Source organism: Chaetodon auriga, chromosome 13 (assembly GCF_051107435.1).
Source record: "Chaetodon auriga isolate fChaAug3 chromosome 13, fChaAug3.hap1, whole genome shotgun sequence".
Lineage (NCBI taxonomy): Eukaryota > Metazoa > Chordata > Actinopteri > Chaetodontiformes > Chaetodontidae > Chaetodon > Chaetodon auriga.
Window position 1 is genome coordinate 22,017,505 of NC_135086.1, and position 19,402 is coordinate 22,036,906.

The window sequence follows — 19,402 nt, forward strand, 5'->3', positions numbered from 1 at the left end:
AGTGCTTAGAAGGCAGACAACTCATGATAACATTCAGAGCAAACAGCAAATACGCAGATAATATAAAGCAGGCTGACTAGTGAGTGGCTAAGTTCTATTCATTTCAGTGTTGCTTCCTAGAACTCATTTTTCATGACAGGTTTTTGGTAAATTTTCTTTCATTCATGGTTATTTAATTCGATCAAAGACCACCTATGCAACTTATACAACTGACTAGTAGAACTGAGAACTGACAGACATATATGTTTTCTTTCCTTGTTACAACTTTATTTGCTTTGAAATGCAAAATTTATTAGCAATTTCAGCTGAATTGTCATTTGAGGGACACCTTTAGAGGGTGTAATAAATGCAGAAAAATATGTATCCTCACAAGGCCGTTACATTTACGTCGAAAGCAAAACATGAAGCTTACTTAAAAAAATCCAATTATTCCCAGCATGAAGTGCAAATCAGTAAACTAAACATACACAGCAGGATATAGACTGGAAGAGCTGTGACAGCAGTCACACAGATGAAAACTTGGCATTCATGAACCATGTGCTGAGGAAAACATGAATCCAAATACAACAATTAACACAAGTGGTGCCCGGCGACACAAATATAAGCCTTCACAGAGCTGACAAAAAGCTGTGCATAAATGCCCAAATTCTGGAGCACTAGTGCTTGGGAAACATAGTCTAGTGTTGCTCTCTTGGAAAGAAAAACTCCACAGTATGTGCAAGCTGCTTGAGGGACGATGAAATGTGTTATTACAGAAGTACTTTTACTGACTGTACAATCTGACTACATTCTAAATAGCAGACTGCCAGCAGCTGCCACTTTACAGTCCAACATTTTACAGCTTGCCTCCACGGCTACCTACATTTTGATCCAAGTTGTCAGAAAAGCCCACAAAAACACTGGAAAGCAAATGGAGCAAGACTGCCAGTTCCCGGCATTTTTTAAGATTTGCCATGTATATTTTACTTCTGAAGGACAGTTCTGGGATAAATGTACGAAGAGGGAGTTGTACAACTTGCAGACAGCAGTCAGGCAAAGCAGCGCCACAGAGAAAAGCACTTTAACACGGGGCAGACGAAGGCTGATTCATCAACACAATCTGTCAGGGCTGAGCAGTTTTATAGAGAGACCAGATCTATGGAAAATTCCTGCTGTCTCACAAAGTGGGAGGGAGCAATAACACATGCTGGTGTTTGCAGAATACTTAAGCAGCCAGTGGGACATCTTACAGAAGACTTGGAGGTCAAACTGTGGAGTTAAACAGGGGACAAATCCAGACACAGCCAAGACGAGGGAGAGGAAGAACAATGTAGCCAAACAGACACAGATATAGGCCCGCATGTGAGGAGGATGTGGAAGGAGCGGGAACGGGAAGGAGAAATATGAGTCTTGAGAATGAGACGGGATCACAGCGACAGAGTGTGACGGTGGCTGGGCCATATGGCAACAAAATAAAAAAAAAAAAAAAAAACCTCTCTTTTTTTAAATGATTCCTGATTTGATTGTTGTTTACGCACATATGTAAAAAATACAAAAACATGATTTTTACATCTTGACCAATTGCAAGGCCCTCATAGGTCTGCGCATTTTACATATGCAAGTCATCCTTTACAATAAACCATGTAACTACGGAACATGTCGACTGGGTGGAGCACGGGAATCCACCTTAATAATCTCTTCAGGCACATCCAGGGTGGAAACTTTAAAGTTCACTAATTCACCTGCTCTCCTCAGAAGCACTACAGAGTGTTTCCTAATAAGACATCAGCATGGTGTCTGCAGACAGCTGGCTAGCCAGTGTTTGCTGCCTGTCTACAGGTCAGGACAGGACAACAGTGCAGTCTGTACACTGTGTGATCCTCCCTCATGGCCTCACCCCAGACTGACAATGTATGTCTACAGATTTGAAGAAGGCATCTATTTGTTATCACCATCTGCATCTCAGCTGCAAGTGCATGTGACAGGCTTGAAAGCTTTAATGTGTCAGGCTGTATGTGTGTGTTTGTGCTTGCTCATGTCTGCCCAGTCATCATAAACCTCCTCCACTGATTCTGCTCGCCGCACTGAGGTCCTTAACAAACACCACTGCGTTTTATTGGCAAGTCTGCTGCTGATGTCATCAAGCAGGGACCGGATCCAAACAGCCCTACAGAGGAGGCGGCCAGTCGCCTTGACAGATAAAACTCCTCAGCTCATGATAATCATCTTCCTCCACTGCTTTCATCTACAGGCACAGATGAAGGCTGTTCTTATGAAAAGGCAAACAGGCCTTCTATAGAAACAACGGAGGTGGTTTTATTGGTTAAAGGAAGAAAGTCTGCTGAGAGACGGAGAGGAGGACAGACAGTCTGATTAATTGGTGCTTGTACATTTTCTTTATATTTCTTATATATGTGCGTGCACAGCTGTGTACCAAACATGAGTAATTCTGTCTGTAGCACAGAGTAACTCTCCAGTACCTAAATACTTCAACTATGTGGTCAGATTCCTAATCTTCATAACTTATCCTCTGATCAGAAAGTTCCTCACTGAATCAAAATTTTGTCTGTTTTAGTAAGGAAAAGTTCTTGCGTGACTGTATGGCATCAAAACTCAGCTAAGGTATCAACCCTGAAATATAAAAATAGGAGAAATATTACAAAATTCAATATAGGGATCTTGTCAGACAGGTTGTTGTCCGCTTCTATCATTCTCCCTCCAGGTCTGTTCAGCCTTTTAAAATGCATTACATGCATTACAATACGCCGCGAGATCGATGCTTGAAGGACGTGCTCTCTCACTGAACACATACACACATGAATAAACATTTGAAACACACAACTGGGAAACAAGACGAGGTTCGGCAATAAATTTGGTCTGACACATTGTTTGAGAGCACGCACCAACGCAAACATCACATGGATGAAAAGCGGGGGTGATATTATCAGCCGGTTATCAGAGAGCACAGATGTTTCAGTACGAGCACATACGTTGGCCAATGAGAAAGGTCAAAGATAAGTTAGAGGTAACATTGCTGCCATTACACCGTTTGTCCACCAGGGAGCAGTGAAAAGCATATTTCTCATTACTTTAACAAGCAAATTTAAGGGATCGTATGCGTTATGAGCCAATATAGTTTTATCAGATTACTCAAATATAATCTCTAATGTCAGTCTAAAATCCAGAAACCACTGAGGCTTAGTGCTTACATTCATACTATCAGAGAGAGAACCGACCACAAATCTCTCATCCTCTTCTCTGCCTTTCCTGCTCCATTAGCAGTGTCCTCTCTCCCCATCTTTCGATACTCTCCCCATTCCATCTCTTTCCCTATTCCTCTTCTCTGCATTCTCTCCCTCTTTCAGGATTAGCAGTGGCCCGAGGCCGCCGGGTTGTTTGTTTCGATGGGCCAAATTCCCAGACAGCAGATTTAGAGTATGGCAGGAGGAGTGAGGGGGTTAGAGGGGGACACAGGCTGGTTTTGTGTCCCTTGTGGAGGAGAATGACGTTAACGCTGCCTGGGTGAAAGGTTTGACTCCTACTGGGAACAGCCATGCTAAAAATGCGTGCAATGGTCCTGTAAGAAGCTTTGGATGAAATCGTCTGCCAAATGGTACATCAATGTTACATCCCAGGGACAGGGAGAGCTGTAATCCGCCACTCAAACACGTCCTAAACTCAGCCAATGATCCAGTATTACACATGAGGATATAATTTGTAAGCTGTGAGCAGCTGGGAGAGACTGAAATTGCTGTAAAGCAGAGCAGGCGCTGATAGATACGACAGTCTAGACAGAACAGCACACAACAAAGTGTGGACAAGTACAGAAAGTCACATAAAGAAATTGCACACGCACACACGTACACACACACAGCTGACAGACGCAGAAGAGGTAGAGCAGATCAAATGAACTCGTGGTGATGGAGCTTAGTTTAAGTTTGCATCAGGTCCGTCGTGATCTAACAAAATGCTCACATTATGTTAAGCACAGACATCCTGAACTCTCAACCACAGTGTTTAGGTGTTCCTCGTATTCAACCTTGTATGATCAGATTTCTTCAAAGCTGCGATTTAACCAACCATCTCCCTTTAGTTCCATTTAAAGTGCTCCTGCTGCTGTTGCTGTTCTACATCCCAACTCCATCCCACCATCAACACAAACACACACAAAAGCCTATCTCTTTTGTGTGTGTGTGCATGTGTGCGTGTGTGCGTGCACACTTTAAATCCATCTGGAGATTGCTGTAACAACCCTGTGAATACAAAACCCATCATTGGGTGATTTTGTCCGACAAATACAGTTTAACTCACTTATTATGCTAATGCTAATATACAAAATAATACTTCGTACCATTCAATAAATAGAAGTAATATGAATTATTCTAATCTCTGGCTTGCCTCTCCTGACTGAAAAGTCTCCATAACAAATACAGTGTGTAAAAGGAACTAAGACTAATTCTAAGTACTAGACTAAATGACTTAATAAGATCAGCATTTTACACTGCAATGAAGAATCTGCTAATACATACAAGACACTGCATGCATGCACACCCACCCACACCCACACACGTGCACACACATGCACGCACATACACACACGCAGTACACAACCAGACACACACACACACAGTCTCTGGTGTAAGCAGTGGGCCACTGTTGACATGTAATGGAGCCTCCTAAAGGGATTAAGGGGTAGACTGTGAAATGTGCTGAATGTGCCTGCTTGGTAAGAAGGACCCTGAGGGCCAGCAGGAGAGACAGGATTAAGTCACCCGTTGTGTGTGCGTGTGGTTACTGTGTGCCATTTCCATACTTTGTCATGCCACTTCACCATCAGCTGATCCATTTGTTCATATTGTTTAGCATACAGCAGGAGGCACAAAGATGAGCTGCCATGGAGGAAACTCGAAGACCATCATCAAATTAGCTCTGTAATCCTTTCATTTGTTGCCATCACACCGGATCACAGTGACTGCTGTCAGATATTTTGCATTGAGCATTAATGGAAACGGTGCACTTGTGAGGCCTTGAAAAGGATATGACTAATGAGTTTCTGCCATCAGTGTCCAATCTCCTTACTGTGGAACAAATGTGGAGAGATGCTTCGCTGTGGAAGTCCCACCTGATCAGCTCATATTGCTCCTTCTGTCTTTGGCGTTAGTCCTATAGACTACACTCTCCTGAATGTTACCATGTTCTCCCCTGAGGACAGCTGAATACAGAGCCAAGCTGAATTTTTTCCATGCCAGAAAAACGTTAATTTAACTGAAAATGTGGGACATCCACAAAAGTAAAACGGATGACTTGGAGAATAGCTGCACTGAGATGTGAAGCTGAAGTTTATCTGTAATTCTGCTACGCGTCATCATTAGTGAAGAGTCTCCCAATCAGCTCCTCTTTGGGATGGAGGCCAAGTGAAGCAATTTTTGAGCAAACTTTTACTTTACTTTTACTTTTTTTACAACTACAGTATACATGTGCATTTGGTTCACCATTAATGCATAAGGAGATATCTCTTCCTTCATTTCCCACTCCAATTCATCCTCTACTTAAGTCTCTCAGCTTCTATCCCCTCTCTTTTCCTGTACTCCTGCATGGTCCATTTCCCCCCATACCTTTCTGCCTGTCATCTCCGTTATGAAAATCTTTCACTCTTTTTCTGTCCCCTTCCCTCTCTGCATCCATTTCTCACTCTCCTCCGCACCTCTTAATCTCATTTGAGCTGTCTTTTAACCTCTTTGTCCTTCCAACTCTCCCTTTACTGTGAGCTTGTACTCGGTTGCAATGTGGCTGAATCCAATTATTGCATTTTAAATAATAAGAAAGGTTTGTGTGGGCATGGCAAGTCATGTGTTTGCAGAGTGGAATTCATAAAGCTGTGAGGAAATTAAAATTTCTTTCCTGTTTGTTACACCATCTTCGTCGTCCTCGTTCACCCACTTTGTGTGTGTGTGTGTGTGGCTGCCTGCTGGCACAGCGGCAGCTAGTTACTGAGCATGTCATCACAGCAATATCTGCAAAGGGAAAAAGGATTCCCAAGGGAAGCTCGATGGCTCTTGCTAGAAACAACCGGGGTGGCCTCAATAGGGGCTGGCAGAAGGTCTTAACATTATGGTTTGTCTATTTAACGCTACTGTCTCATTAACAGACTTTGCATAAATTAATTAAATCAAAAGTAAACAGAAGAGGATTTAACACCACTGCAATGGTACAAGATAGAATGAAATGTGGACTCTTAAACAGCAGATCTCTATCATTTAAAGCTGTATTAGTACATGACCTCATATCGGATTAGAATTTATAAATTATCATAATAATAAACGTATTGATTTATTTTGTCTTACTGAAATCTGACTGTGTCATGAAGACTATGTTAGTCTATATGAAGCTACTCCCAAAATCAGATCAATATCAAAGTGCATTGCGTCTGTCAGAGCGTACAAAAACCCACTCACTGTTCAAACCACACCCTCCACCTTGTTCTGACATACGGCAATAAAACTGAGCATTTAATAGTGTCTTCACAGACTCCTCTTTCATACCATCATTTAATAACTCCGTGCCAGTAGGCAAAGAATCCTACACTACACATCAATCTGAAAGTGCTGGAGCTAAATTTAAGGGGGTGATTTCAGTGGCATTTAATTCAATGCCATGTCTCAATATAACAGAGGACTCTTATGTTAGCTTGTCCCCCACAAATTGATCATCTTGTTGATAGTGCTGCACACACTGCGGATGACACTGAACTGTATAGCCCTCCGTTATAAGGCCGCTATAAGGGCCTCCGCAATGCCAAGGCAGCCTATTACTCATCATAAATAGAGGAAAATAAGAACACACACCGCTTTCTTTTCTGCACTGTACTCTGTCTGATGGACAGTCATAACTCTGTTGAGTCATGTATCCTACAGCCCTGAAAACCAACAACTTCATGAGTTTCTTTAATGATAAAATTGTAATTATTAGACACAATTCATCACCTCCTGCCCTCAACTGTCTACCGGTTTATCTTCAAGCACGGGAACCTCACAAACAACCGTTTAACTGATAGATATTTACACTGCTTTTCTCCCATCGACCTTCAGCAACTGACTTCAGTGTTTTCTTGATCTAAATCATCCCAACCCTTAACTGGCACTTCACTACTAAGATATGATCAATCTGTCTTTATCAACCGGCTAAGTGCCACAGCCCTTTAAAGTAGCAGAAATTAAACTTCTTTTTAAAAAGCCTACACTTGATCCACTGGTTTTAGCCAACTACATACCTACATCTGACCTTTCTCTGTAAAATCCTTGAGAACACAGTTTCCAATCAGCTGTGTGACTCTGCATAAAAATAGCTTATTTGATGATTTTCAGTCAGGATTTAGACTGCATCACAGCACAGAGACAACACTGGTCAAAGTTACAAATGACCGTGTAACAGGATCAGACAAGGGATTTGTCTCTAAACTAGTCTTGTTAGATCTTAGTACAGCATTCGACACCACTGACCATCAGATCCTATTACAGAGACTGGAACACTTAATTGGCAGCAAAGGAACCACACTAAGCTGGTTAAAGTCCCTTCTACCAGCTCAGTTTCAGTTTGCATCATGTCAATGATGGAAACACAGATAGTCACAGAGTTCCACAGGTTCTATTCTGGTTATATTCATCAGTGAAGCCAGATGAAACCAACCAGTTAACGAAACATCAAAGATGTGTGAAGGACAAGAAGACCTGGATGACCAACAATTTTCTGCTTAACAGTCTCTGTCAAGATGTGGTCTTGCGAAATCTGCTTTCTGGGCATCCAAACTCTTATATATTACATACATATGATCATAATTCTATACATGTAAGACTTTATTATTATTCAGATTTCTATCCTTATTATAGCTGTTTTTGTTATTATCATTGCTCTCGCTCTCTCTCTAAACCCAATCAGTCGAGACAGATGGCCGCCCACCCAGAACCCTGGTTCTGTTTAAGGATTAAAAGGAAGTTTTTCCTCGCCACTGCCGCCAAGCGCTTGCTCATGGGGGAATTGTTGAGTCTCTTTAAATTAAAGAGTATGGTCAATACCTGCTGTATATAAATAGTGTCATGGCAACTTTTGTTGTGATTTGTCAATATATGCAATTTCAGGATAAATAATGGATGTACAGCTCTCGTTAAGCTAAAGCAGTTCATAAATTAAATGTTCACAGTTATTGTCTTTTGGCTTAACACAGTCCATTTAATATGTCAGCAACTGAACCGTGCACTAACAATTACTTTTCAGAGCAGGATTCGTATCCCTTCAGAAACTAAAATGTATACCACAAATCTCAAGCTAATAGGGAGCGTAACATGGAGGAGGTAGCCTCGTGATTGTAGGAAAATGAGGATAACAGGACACTACCAGATCTCCACAGCTAATGTCAACACAAATGTATGTGCTTCGGGAAGGAACAGGACTTAATTGTGCACTCTTACTTCTTTGTCCATTCTTAGTAACAAAATACATTTTAACTGTCATTAAGCCTCTGATCAGACCACATTAACACAGCCAGTGAGTGCTGACAACAAAACCAGAACACTCTTGTTATATTCAATGAGGCTGGCCAGTGCAGAGGTCCTTCTTCACCCGAGCACTAACAGACACCGTGTTTCTAATTTTGCCATGTGCATCAGCTGCACCTGCTCTCTGGGTTCAAAATGAATGAATGAGCAGAGTCTCATTCAAGAAGTCTGATCTGTTTACATTGTGACTTCACTCACAAACCTGCCAGATGCACAGTGGAAAGCCTCAAGTTGTGTGTGGTGGCACAGAGGCTGTTCGGACACAGTGGCAATTTTCTATCTGTTCTACATCTCTTTGACTTTGTTTTCCTCAGAGAAAATACTGGCATGTTCACCTCCTAACAAGTCTTCAATTCCCCTTGTTGCAACTCAGTTGTAGAGTAACATTCAGGATCACTGAGGCATCTTATTCATAGCGATCACAATGCTAGCAAATCCTACTCTTTCCTTTTATCCCACGTGTGCCTCTCTGCCCTCCTGCTGAGCAGCGGTACAGTGGCAGTCAGTGAGAGGGAGTATGACGCCCTGAATTTGTTTGACGGGTTCAGCGTTTGACAAAAAAATGAGAGGGAATCAAATGCTCCCTGGCAAGATCAAACAGGCCGCATGTGTATGCTGCAGTCAGCAGTCACCAATCCCTGGACATCAGAAGCTAAAGCTCTATATCACAGCACAGACAGACAGAGAGTGGGGGTGGGGGGGGGGGGGGGGGGCAAAGTGTGGTGTAATTATAGAGATACATGGAAACAACTGAGAAGACAAAGAAGCAAGACTGACAGGATTCTAAGAAAAGGAGCAAGAGAAAAATACAGGATGTGTTTGGAGAGAGGCTTCAGATCAGGACTCGTGGGTGCAGACACATGTATGTATGCATGTAAACAAAGTTGTTATTTTCTTGCCATTTATCACAACATGCCTTGCTTTCACTCTTTGCTTTCACTCTGCAGTTCTTTGCCTTCCTTTTCTCGATTTTGCCTCTCCTCAAACTAACTTTTTCTTCATCCCTCCTCTTCTCTCCTGCTCTCCTTCCTCCTCGACCCCTTTAATGCCGTCCCTCTCTTCGACCCGCTCTCTCTCTAATTTGCTCCCTTCCTCTCTGGTTTTCCTTCCATCACCATCATTATCTCTGTCCCTCTGTCTCTCTGCCACCATTCCCTTCATTTGCTGTTCCACTTCTGTCACTCTCCATCTCTTTATCCCCTTCCATCTGTCCGCGGGGTGCTTGTGGTGTAGCGTTTATGTCTGCAGAGTTTGCAGCTTCTCTTTCAGACATTCTCATCTCATTATCCTACATTACTGGGCTTGCCTTGCTCCCCTGACCTTCTCCCTTCTCTGTGCAATCTGCCATTCCTCGCTCAAATCATCCCTGTCGTTCCAGTCCCTCTAATTTTTCTGTTTGAAGGAACAAGGACAAAATGACCAGCACAGGGTCTCTTCCTCCTCACACGCACATTGTATGTTAACCAGGAGAAGAATGCATGTGTGTTTATTACATGTATGTAGGGCCAAATGAACTGAGAATCCACTCGGCCAGGCGCCTCATCTGGAGAAATCTGGACTTTTCTAAATGCCTGTAGAACTGTGAAAGCCACAGCTGCTAGTCATGTATCATCTCATTGTATTTCTATGAGCTCCAACTGCACATCCTCCAGCTTAATGTCCTCCTTAATGCAGCAAATTCTTCAAAGCGTTGGTTAAATTCCCTGATCAATGATGTGAGCACAGCCACATCTTTCCCCAATTTTACAGAAATGTTTGCATTCGGGAAACTGCAGCTCATTTCCTGCAGTGTTGAGAACTTTGCAGCACTGCCGTCATCAATTTGTCTCAACAAGTCGAAGCTTCACAACAAATGCGACACGAGCCCGTTTTTTCCTGACGAGCAGTTGTTCGATGTGTTCAGATGGCCGGCGAGATCAACGAAAGAAACACGGTCTGCCAACCACTCGGGACTGCTCGGCTCAGCAAGGCTGTGACCTTTTCTCTTTCAAGATCAATTTCAGCTCTCCAGGAATAGAACTGTTCCAGAACTGTCCCTCGACTAAGCCAGCACACATCTATGTGGCAGATCACGTCTCCCATATTGTACATGAATATTCACCAGGGAAGGCCAAAACTCTCTGCGAGTACACGTTCTTGATCAGATAATATTAACAGTTTTCACCACGGTACTCATCACATGACCCAGCTGGGCGGCTCTGGCTTATTGGTGTATAATACAAAGCAGTTCCACAGCTCCTTCTTCTGACTCCCAGATGTTACTGCACATCAGGATGCCATTCCATCCCACTCAACTGTCATGGCCGGAGTGCCATCGGTTATAACTCTGCACAATTTCTTGTATTGGATATTGACTTCATTGATGGTATCTGACACTCTCTTGGTACTGCTGCTGTGTCTTGATCGGCGAAGCCTTTTTGGCATAGAAAAAAAAAACACATCAGCAATCTACACACATATGTTGATACTGACACCTGGTGTTCATATAGCAACAACATTTGAACATCGTTAGACACCCAAGCAGTTCGCCTTACTTCACGTGTTACTGCTTTGAAAATACAGTAACACAAATATGAAGCATTTTCAGGCTTTGTCCAAGTTGAAAAGAGTGTCTGCTGTTATCCTTGTGAGTGGCCGAGGGATGGAGATCAATCTGTCATCAACAATGACTGTCCTTACTCATCATTCCCTGCTTCATCCTCGGCACCTAATTCCTTCTCTTCTTGCAATTTCTTACTTTCTGTCACTTCCATAATACATCCCCTTTATGTGTCTCCCTCTCATCCTATTTTCATTTCTAAAATGACACTTTGAGGCCTCCGCATTCAAGTAACGTTTGAGAAGTGTTGCTCTTGTTTCATCATGGCGAGTATGTCAATCTTGAGTTAACCTGTATTTAATTTGAAACATAATCTGTCTAAGAAATAGCCAAATGTATCCGCTTACAGTCACTTCCCACTTGTTTCAACTGCTCCTCCATTGTTCAGTATTTAGTGTGAAGGCAACATCCAAAGACTCAGCAGCACAGAACAGAGCTTGTGTCACTTACAGTAGAGGTTGGCGGATGCCACCCTCTTACCGGCAGATCATGACGATGTGCTCTCTATGAATGCCTCTGTCAGCTCATCGCATCAAGTGAACTTGGTCCACTTTAAGGTTTATTGTTAGCTGTCATGCTCAGCCTGAGACCTCCCTGCTCCTGTCTGTACTAAGGGCTCACACAGAGCCTTAAATAAAAACCTTTCATGTAGGCAGCTCCTGCTTCATGGAATAAACTCTTAAGGATTACAGAGAGGCCTGTTAGAAAGCTACTACGCAGCAGAGAGTCACCTGGGTTTTGCTCAGAGTAATATGACAAGTGTTCAAAGCTGCCGACTTCACCAGGACACACAGGCTGGTTTTGGACTGGAAAAGGCTGTGATGTTCACTGTTCACCTTTGACAGAGCAGCGAAGCGAGGCTAAAAATGTTGAGGACCTGCTGTATTCCTGTATTAGGGCTCTATGATTTCCACAATGCAGAAAACACAGACGGAATCTGGCAATTTGATAATAAAAACTCAATCAAGTGTAAAACACAGAATATCATGGAAATTGCCAAAATGTTGATCCAATTTTGCGTCACGCTGTGGGGACAACAACAACTAAATGTGGGTGTACAGTCTCTGTACCTAAAACAAGGGAGGTAAACACACCAGTGTGCTAATGAGGCGCAGGTATTGGCAGAACAAACTCGAGAAGAGACAAAAAATAACACCACCACACACCAAAATAGCTGCAGGAAGAAAAAGCAATACTGACTATACATTGTCTTTGATTAAGATTTCTTTTTTCCTGTTTCTTTCTCTCTTGTAAAGTTTCTTTGCCTGCCAGTGAAAGCAGCTGATGACTTTGTGGATTCATTCATCACTGTGAATAGTCGTGCTCTCCTCCTGAGCTCTCCTCCACTTCCCACTGCTTTGAAAGTCAATGGAGGGCTAACGAGCTCCCCAAAACAAGGGTGTGGTTAAAGTCACAAAACATCCCAAGTTCCTCCAAATGCAGTGCCAGAAAACCCAAAAATGCACACATTTTAATTATCCAAAGAGCCCTGCAATGTGTCCAAGTAGACTATAAAATTAATTTTCAATTACCAAAATTAGAAAAATCAAAGGAAACGGAAGAGTTGCTGTTGAATTCCGGGATGTGGTCATTCCTTTGCAGTGTTTTACAGTGATGTTAACACTGAAAGTTTCCTCAGATTCTCTGACTAAAAAGTTCTCCACAGGCCATTAATAATTCGTTTTACTGCAGTATTAGTCAACCAGCTCTAACTCAACTCTTGTCTAGCGTATCTGACATCACAGAAGTTACTAATTAGCTGAGAAGGAACTTAAAATTGGCCTGTTCACCTGAGAGCGGGAAAGAAGTAGATAAAAATACATACAGAGCAAAGCAGGGTTGAAGATAGTGAGGCAACATGGGGCAGAAGCCCAGAGATACAAACAAGTGGAAAGAAGGGAAAAACACAAACAGTGACAGAGGTCTCAAGGAAAAGAGAGGACAGAAGAGCAACATCAGTGAGCTGAGAGGAGAGAAAAAAAGACTGAGGGGAGGAAGAGAGAGAGAGGAGAGAGCCATTTATTGTTTTTAAGATTAAAGGAGGTAAAGGATTAAAAAGTGTGGGAGCAGGGATGGACTGGAGAGCTGAGATAAAGTGAACAAAAGAAGAGACGGACGAGTGAAGAGGGGAATACAGCAGGAGGGAAGTGGAGAGGAAGTGAAAGACCAGGAAAACAGTGATGAAAGCAGGAAGTAAGTTGAGGAGATTAGCGAAATTTCAGAAAGGGGAGAGGATAAAAATTTAACGCAGAAATTAGGAGAGAAAAGGAGAAAGAAAACGCGTGGAGAAAGGACAAATGACTGAAATCTGAGGAGGACATGGAGCAAAGACACAAGTTAGGAACATAGACAGAAGTAGTAGAGAGGGGCAGAAAGGAAGGGGACTAAAAATGAGAAAGGCAAAGAGAAGGAAGAGGAGAAAGAGAAGGAAAAGAAAAGAAATACAAAGGACGGATGTAATGGTGAAGAGAATGAGGAGAACACAACAGAAAAATGAAGGACAGAAGAAGACAAAAGGAGAAGAGGAGTGAGGAGAAAGAAGATTTAAAACAAAAAGCTCAGTGAAGAAAAAGAGGAGAGCTGAGGAACTCAACACGATAAGCACCGGGCAAAAAGGAAGGAAGGACTAACATAGGAGGAAAAGAAGAGAGAGAGAAGAGTGGACTAACAGCATGGAGATGAGAGAAAAGAGGACATGATCCATTTAGATGAGTGCAAACAGGTGGCCACGACAGCAGAACAGAAGACTGTGAAAAGAGAGGAGAGGGTGGGGAGGACATTAGAGAAAGAGGTAGAAACAGAAGGAGAGACAAAAGAATAAAGCTGGGGACAGACGCAGGAGTAAACACAATCCATCACTGCTGCTTTGCCTCGACTCTCAGACCAACACCTCCTCCTCCTGAATGCTGATCTCCAGCGCTTCGACTCTTTTCTCTGAATCACAGCCTCTTTCTCTTCCATCTTCTTTTCATCTGTTGCTCAGTCTGTGTTTTCTGTCCCATTCCCAGTCTGCATTTCCTCTCTGTCTCTCTCTCCTTATGGTCTAACATCATTCTCCTACTGTCCTTTGTCCTAATTTAATTTTCCCTGAGTACTCTCTCTCATGTTCATGGATCTCTCCTTAATTTTCTTTACCAATGCTAGCACATTAGCATCCAGGAAGTGAAAATTGGCATGTCCACCCAGCTGTGTTGTTTCCATCGCTGCTGATCGGAGCTGGTAAATACTGCAGAGGCGTTTGTCCCTGATTGTACCCTTTCCCACTGACAGCAAAACAGATGTTAGTGGGTTATTTGTCCAGTCTGAAGGAGGTATTATTTAACTCTGAACCGGCAGGGAAATCTGATTAAAATTTCAATTTCCCAATTGAATTCAATATTACAAAGTATGACTGTATCAATTGAGTGACTTCACTTTTTTTATCCATTAAGAGAAATTTAGCACACAGAGAGCACAGATATATGAATAATATATGAATGAGGCCATGGTGTAATTGGCAGATGGTGTCTAACTCAGGGAAGAGTAGCCAGCATGGGTCACTCCAGGACCATTTTCAATGGACTCACAGTGACAGACACCGTCTCCAACACAACAAATCCAAACTGTGCGCAGTGGTTTCTGGCATGTTGACTGGCAGTGTATTGCTGCAGCATGTGTTTCTCATGTCATCAGACCATTAGGCCTTCCCTGGTCTTGTCTAATTTGGCAGACGCACACGTGTCCAAATCAGACTCCACCTGAGTGTGGATACAGGTGGATACACAGTATATTCCACTGTGAGAAGCACATGAAAATGAGGGATGTGTGTAATAATTACTTGTCAATTAAACATTGCTACCCTCGCTAGTCAGCACCAGAAATACTAGTTGGTCAAACCATTATTATTTAATTGATGCACATTTAAATTACAGGATAACCTGTCCATAATGCTCTGCAACATTTAACAATTTGGGCTGAGGGCGGCAAAGAAGGAACAAACACATAAAGCAGCTCCATTAGTCTTTTCATCCATATGCTTTTTTCAGCATCTGTTTTTCCTCTCACTGTTTTGTTCTCTACTTGGGTTTTTCACTCTCTCTTCGACCCTGCCTCCCATCTATCCACGCTCTGTCTCATCTCCTCCCCTGTCTCCTGTTCTCTTTCTGTCGTCTTAAATAGTAATGTCTTAATTCAGCCCTGCATCTTCTCTTGCTGTCTCTTCCTGCCTCACCCTCTCTTTGCAGCTCAATCCCTCCCACGAACACAGCTTCATCCCCGACGACATGCTAACAGCCAACTGGGAAAACTCTGCAAACATTATCCTGACCCTCCAGTTCGACCTGTGCTCTAATCTCCCACTTCCTCACCCTCAGGCTCTCCTTCTCTTTGCTTGTTTTTAAACCTCTATCTATGAAGGGAATGAGCACTGCTTCATATTCTCGCTGCTGCCCAGTAACAACCATTTATCCTGCTGCTGGTTGACAGGAGCAGTTGAGGGGTTAAGTGCCTTGCTCAAGGACATGTCCAATGAGAGTGAAGAATGGGTCTCACTTGCTTTTCTCCCCCCTCAGACATTCATCATCCTCCTTCTCCACTCCCATCTCTTTATCTGTAACCATCACCTTCACACACCCTCCGCTCATCCTCACTGTCCTGTCACAGTTGCTCCTCCACCCTCTCCTCTGCTCCCTCCATCACTGTCTCTCCCCCGAGCCCTCCCATGCTCCATCTCCCCCCTTTCCCACCACCCACTGCTATTATCGCTCAAGAGGGCTCTGATGAATGACTGAGTTTGATTTTGGGGGGGAGAGGAGGTAGACTTGAACAAGGGAATGGGAGGGAAGGAGTGGAAAATAAGAGCAACAGAAAGTTTTGCTTTGTAAGGCACTTCAACTTGTTATTCATAATCCTGTTCATCGGTTTCAAAAAGCCAACGCACAACCTTTCCATCACTCCCTGTTATCGGCCAAAGTTCAACGGGCTTTTTCAATATTAGGACATTATTTGTGGGAGGAAGGCAAACTTTGTTTTGTAGGCAATGAGATCATCATCATCTGCTTGTAATTCGCAGTTTTTCTCCCGATATATAGCCATTTTTCTCTTTTATGAAGACTCAACATTATTAATGATGTTTTCTCTTTAACACATCATACTTACAAATATGAGAAATATATTAATCACTCCCCTCCCCAGTTAGTCATTTCAGCTCAGCTGACATGACGCTGCATGCTTTCGGTATTTTAAGGCTGTGATACCCAAAATAAAAAAAACAAAGGACAGGAAATGGATCAGACTTCACAAAGCCGATAGTGACAATTAATGAATGTGTTTTCAGACAGTATTTTAATCAAGCATTAGCTCAAATTACAGAGGGAGCACTGCTTGGCTGGGCATGAAAGCTGGAGAGGACGGGATCAACAGAGGGAGTGAACTAGAACAGAAAAAGAGAAATACAAGGCTGGATTCAGCTTCCACCAGCTCCTTAACCACCAGCCAAATCCTGCCTTCTGGCCTTCGTGGGGATAGAGGTGAGGATGGATGAGAGAAGAAAGAGCAGAAGAAAAGAGAAAAGAGGTGGAACACAGAAACGACGAGGAGGGGAGGACAGAGGAAAAGCCTCCTCGCTTCTCTTTCTTTCTTCTTCCTTCTCGCCTTTCTGATCAGGTAATAAAAACACAAAGCATCCTCAAGCCGTTATTCCTGGTTCCTCTCTGTGCTTCAGGACACACAGCTAGGGCTGCAACAATTTATCAATTAACTCAATTAAAGTCATTATGAAAATACTTGGCAACGAATTTCAACATCGATTAGTCGGGTCTATATTATGATGCAGGCCACATGCTGCGGCAGCGTCCCCAAAGGTGGGGGCAGTAAGGCAGCCAGCGCCGCGCTTGTAAAGCTCACATGATGAATTGCAGGAAATGATGCCGTCTCCTTTGTCTCTGGAGTAAATATTTGAAAAATGGCAGAGGCAGAAAATAAAGAACTAAAGCGGGGAATGTGCGATTGCAGGTTTTAATTCAAAAACAAACACAACAGATTCATATTAGTTTATTGGTATTTTCCATTTGTTTTCTCTCTGTTTTGTGGTGGATAAAGCTTGATCCATCACAAAACAAAGAGAAAGCAGTCAGAAGGTATTTCTGTCTGACACGTTTGTTTTCAATTACTGTTAATAATCATTACACGATTGGCTGAAATCAGGTCATAGAGACACTGGTGTATAACATAATGAGATTTTGGAACATTCCATGTTGTCAGAGACAGTGTAAAGTGAATCCTTGATTTCTTCAAAGTGGAAAACTTATCAATATCTGATCAAATATATATTAGTTACATTTCCCTTTTATTCTTTTATCCCATTTATTTAACTTCATTCTTTTATTACAGTGGCTTTGTCTGTAGAGCATTGCACATGCACTGTTTTTGTTTGTAAGTTTTTTTTTTGTTTTTTTTTTTGAAATGCTGGAAATAAAATTTGGCTTTTTTCTTTTTATCCAATGAATAATCGATTAATTAAAGTGATAACCCACAGATTAATCAAGTATATATAAGTATATAGCTGTTAGTTGCAGCCCTAAATTACTGAGGTTCATCAAGTTGTTGGCAGTTGGCAAAAGACTTCACACTCCCGATGTCACACACACGCACGCACGCACGCACGCACGCACACACGCACGCACGCACACACACACACACGCACACACAGACAGGTGAGCACTTACTTCCTGTCCTGAGAGGTAGTACGCAGCCAGCAGTCCTCCGATGAAACGAATGTTGACCTCAAACACGGACACCTCAGCATTCTGGGTAATCAAGAGAGCACAGAAAAAAAAACATCAGACAGGAGAACACAAACAATTTAATCATTTGTTATTTCTGTTTGTATATTCTGGATTTATATTCCATTCTGTTGGTTTTGCACTTTTCTCTCTGATGGGAATTTTTAACCTCATCTGTGTAACTGTCAATCATTTTAAGTTTGTTTTTTATATCTAGTCACTTTTTTCTTTTATCAGCTCCTTCAGGGGTTTCTGTACTATGAGCACAGATGGTTCACAAAACCTCCATCAAAATATGAGACACACAGGTAGAGAAGGGAAAGACCTGCACACTTTGAAAAAGAAATAAGCCGAATCAGAGGTAAGCACAGATCTTTACAGGGAATTATTTCACAAGAACTCAGGTTCTCACAGACGGTATCCTCATGAAATCACACAGATTACTTCAGGAAAAGGCATCAAGTAACGTACAACTTACAGCAACAACCAATGCCTGTCAGAGCGGAGGTGGGCAGCTGTGCCTAAAATCAAGAGCGCCTCTGTAAACACACTTGGTGCCATGTATCTGAACACACTGTGGAAGCTGTGCACATTTCTGTCTTTGGCACTGGCCTGTGATGGTACCAAACAAGACACTATGGCAAACTGCAACACATGCCAACATTGAATGCTGATACACACTAGCATGGTCTCTATCTGCTTTAACATAAGCTTCAAATGTTAGCATGTCTGGCTAACTAGCCTCCTACCTACAGTGGTTACCGAATGTGGGCAATGGGCATGTTATTAGCTTTCTACATTATGGTGAGATGCAGATGTTATGCCTGAGAGCACTGGCCTCAGTCTGCCAGCAAGAGTCACCATTTTACCCAACAAAATCCAAGCTAGAGATCTTTACTTCTGTGAGGAATCAAAGACCTAGCATTTCAAGAATGACTGTGAATTTCGATGGTAAATCTGCCAGCGTTATCCTTGTAAATTCCACATGTGCAATCTAAGACTGGAAAGTTTCACAGACTAAGCAACAGTAACTCTCTTACGTAGTCTGGCAGCTTTCTCAGAGACCACTGCAGCCTTGGCGGCCTCAGGCGAGCATGTGTATGTTAAGCATGCTCTGAAGACAACTGAGTGCAAAAATACTTCAGCTTTTAGAAAGTTATTCATAGCAAATGAGTACATTTCTTTGAGACTGACAACTTCCTCAATGCCATGGCAACCCTGATACAGAAAGATTTCTCACCTTGCAGTCTCGCACATTCAAATGCTGAGAGCTACTTGCAAATTACAATGTAACCTTGCTCTGATATTTTCACAGAAGGAATGAAAACATACAAGAGACGAAGACTTAACCTGCACATCTCTCTAAAGGGCAATCTGAATGACCTCCGTTTATGGTAAATGCACTCCTGAGGTGAAAGAGACAGAGAGAGAACCAGACGAAGAGACTGGAACATTGTATGAATGCTAAAACTGGGACTTTAACATGGAAGACTGTATATTAGGCTGGGAAA

At 42.5% G+C, this 19,402-nt stretch overlaps 1 protein-coding gene across 2 annotated transcripts in view; it reads right to left on the bottom strand.

The window, feature by feature from the left end:
* Positions 1 to 19,402, bottom strand: part of man1a2 (mannosidase, alpha, class 1A, member 2) — a 117,414-nt gene that overhangs the window by 28,475 nt on the left and 69,537 nt on the right. For both annotated transcript variants that reach the window (XM_076746405.1, XM_076746406.1), the window contains exon 6: positions 17,835 to 17,915. In XM_076746405.1, coding sequence (XP_076602520.1) covers positions 17,835 to 17,915 — 81 coding nt within the window. The remainder of the gene's footprint in view (positions 1 to 17,834; positions 17,916 to 19,402) is intronic.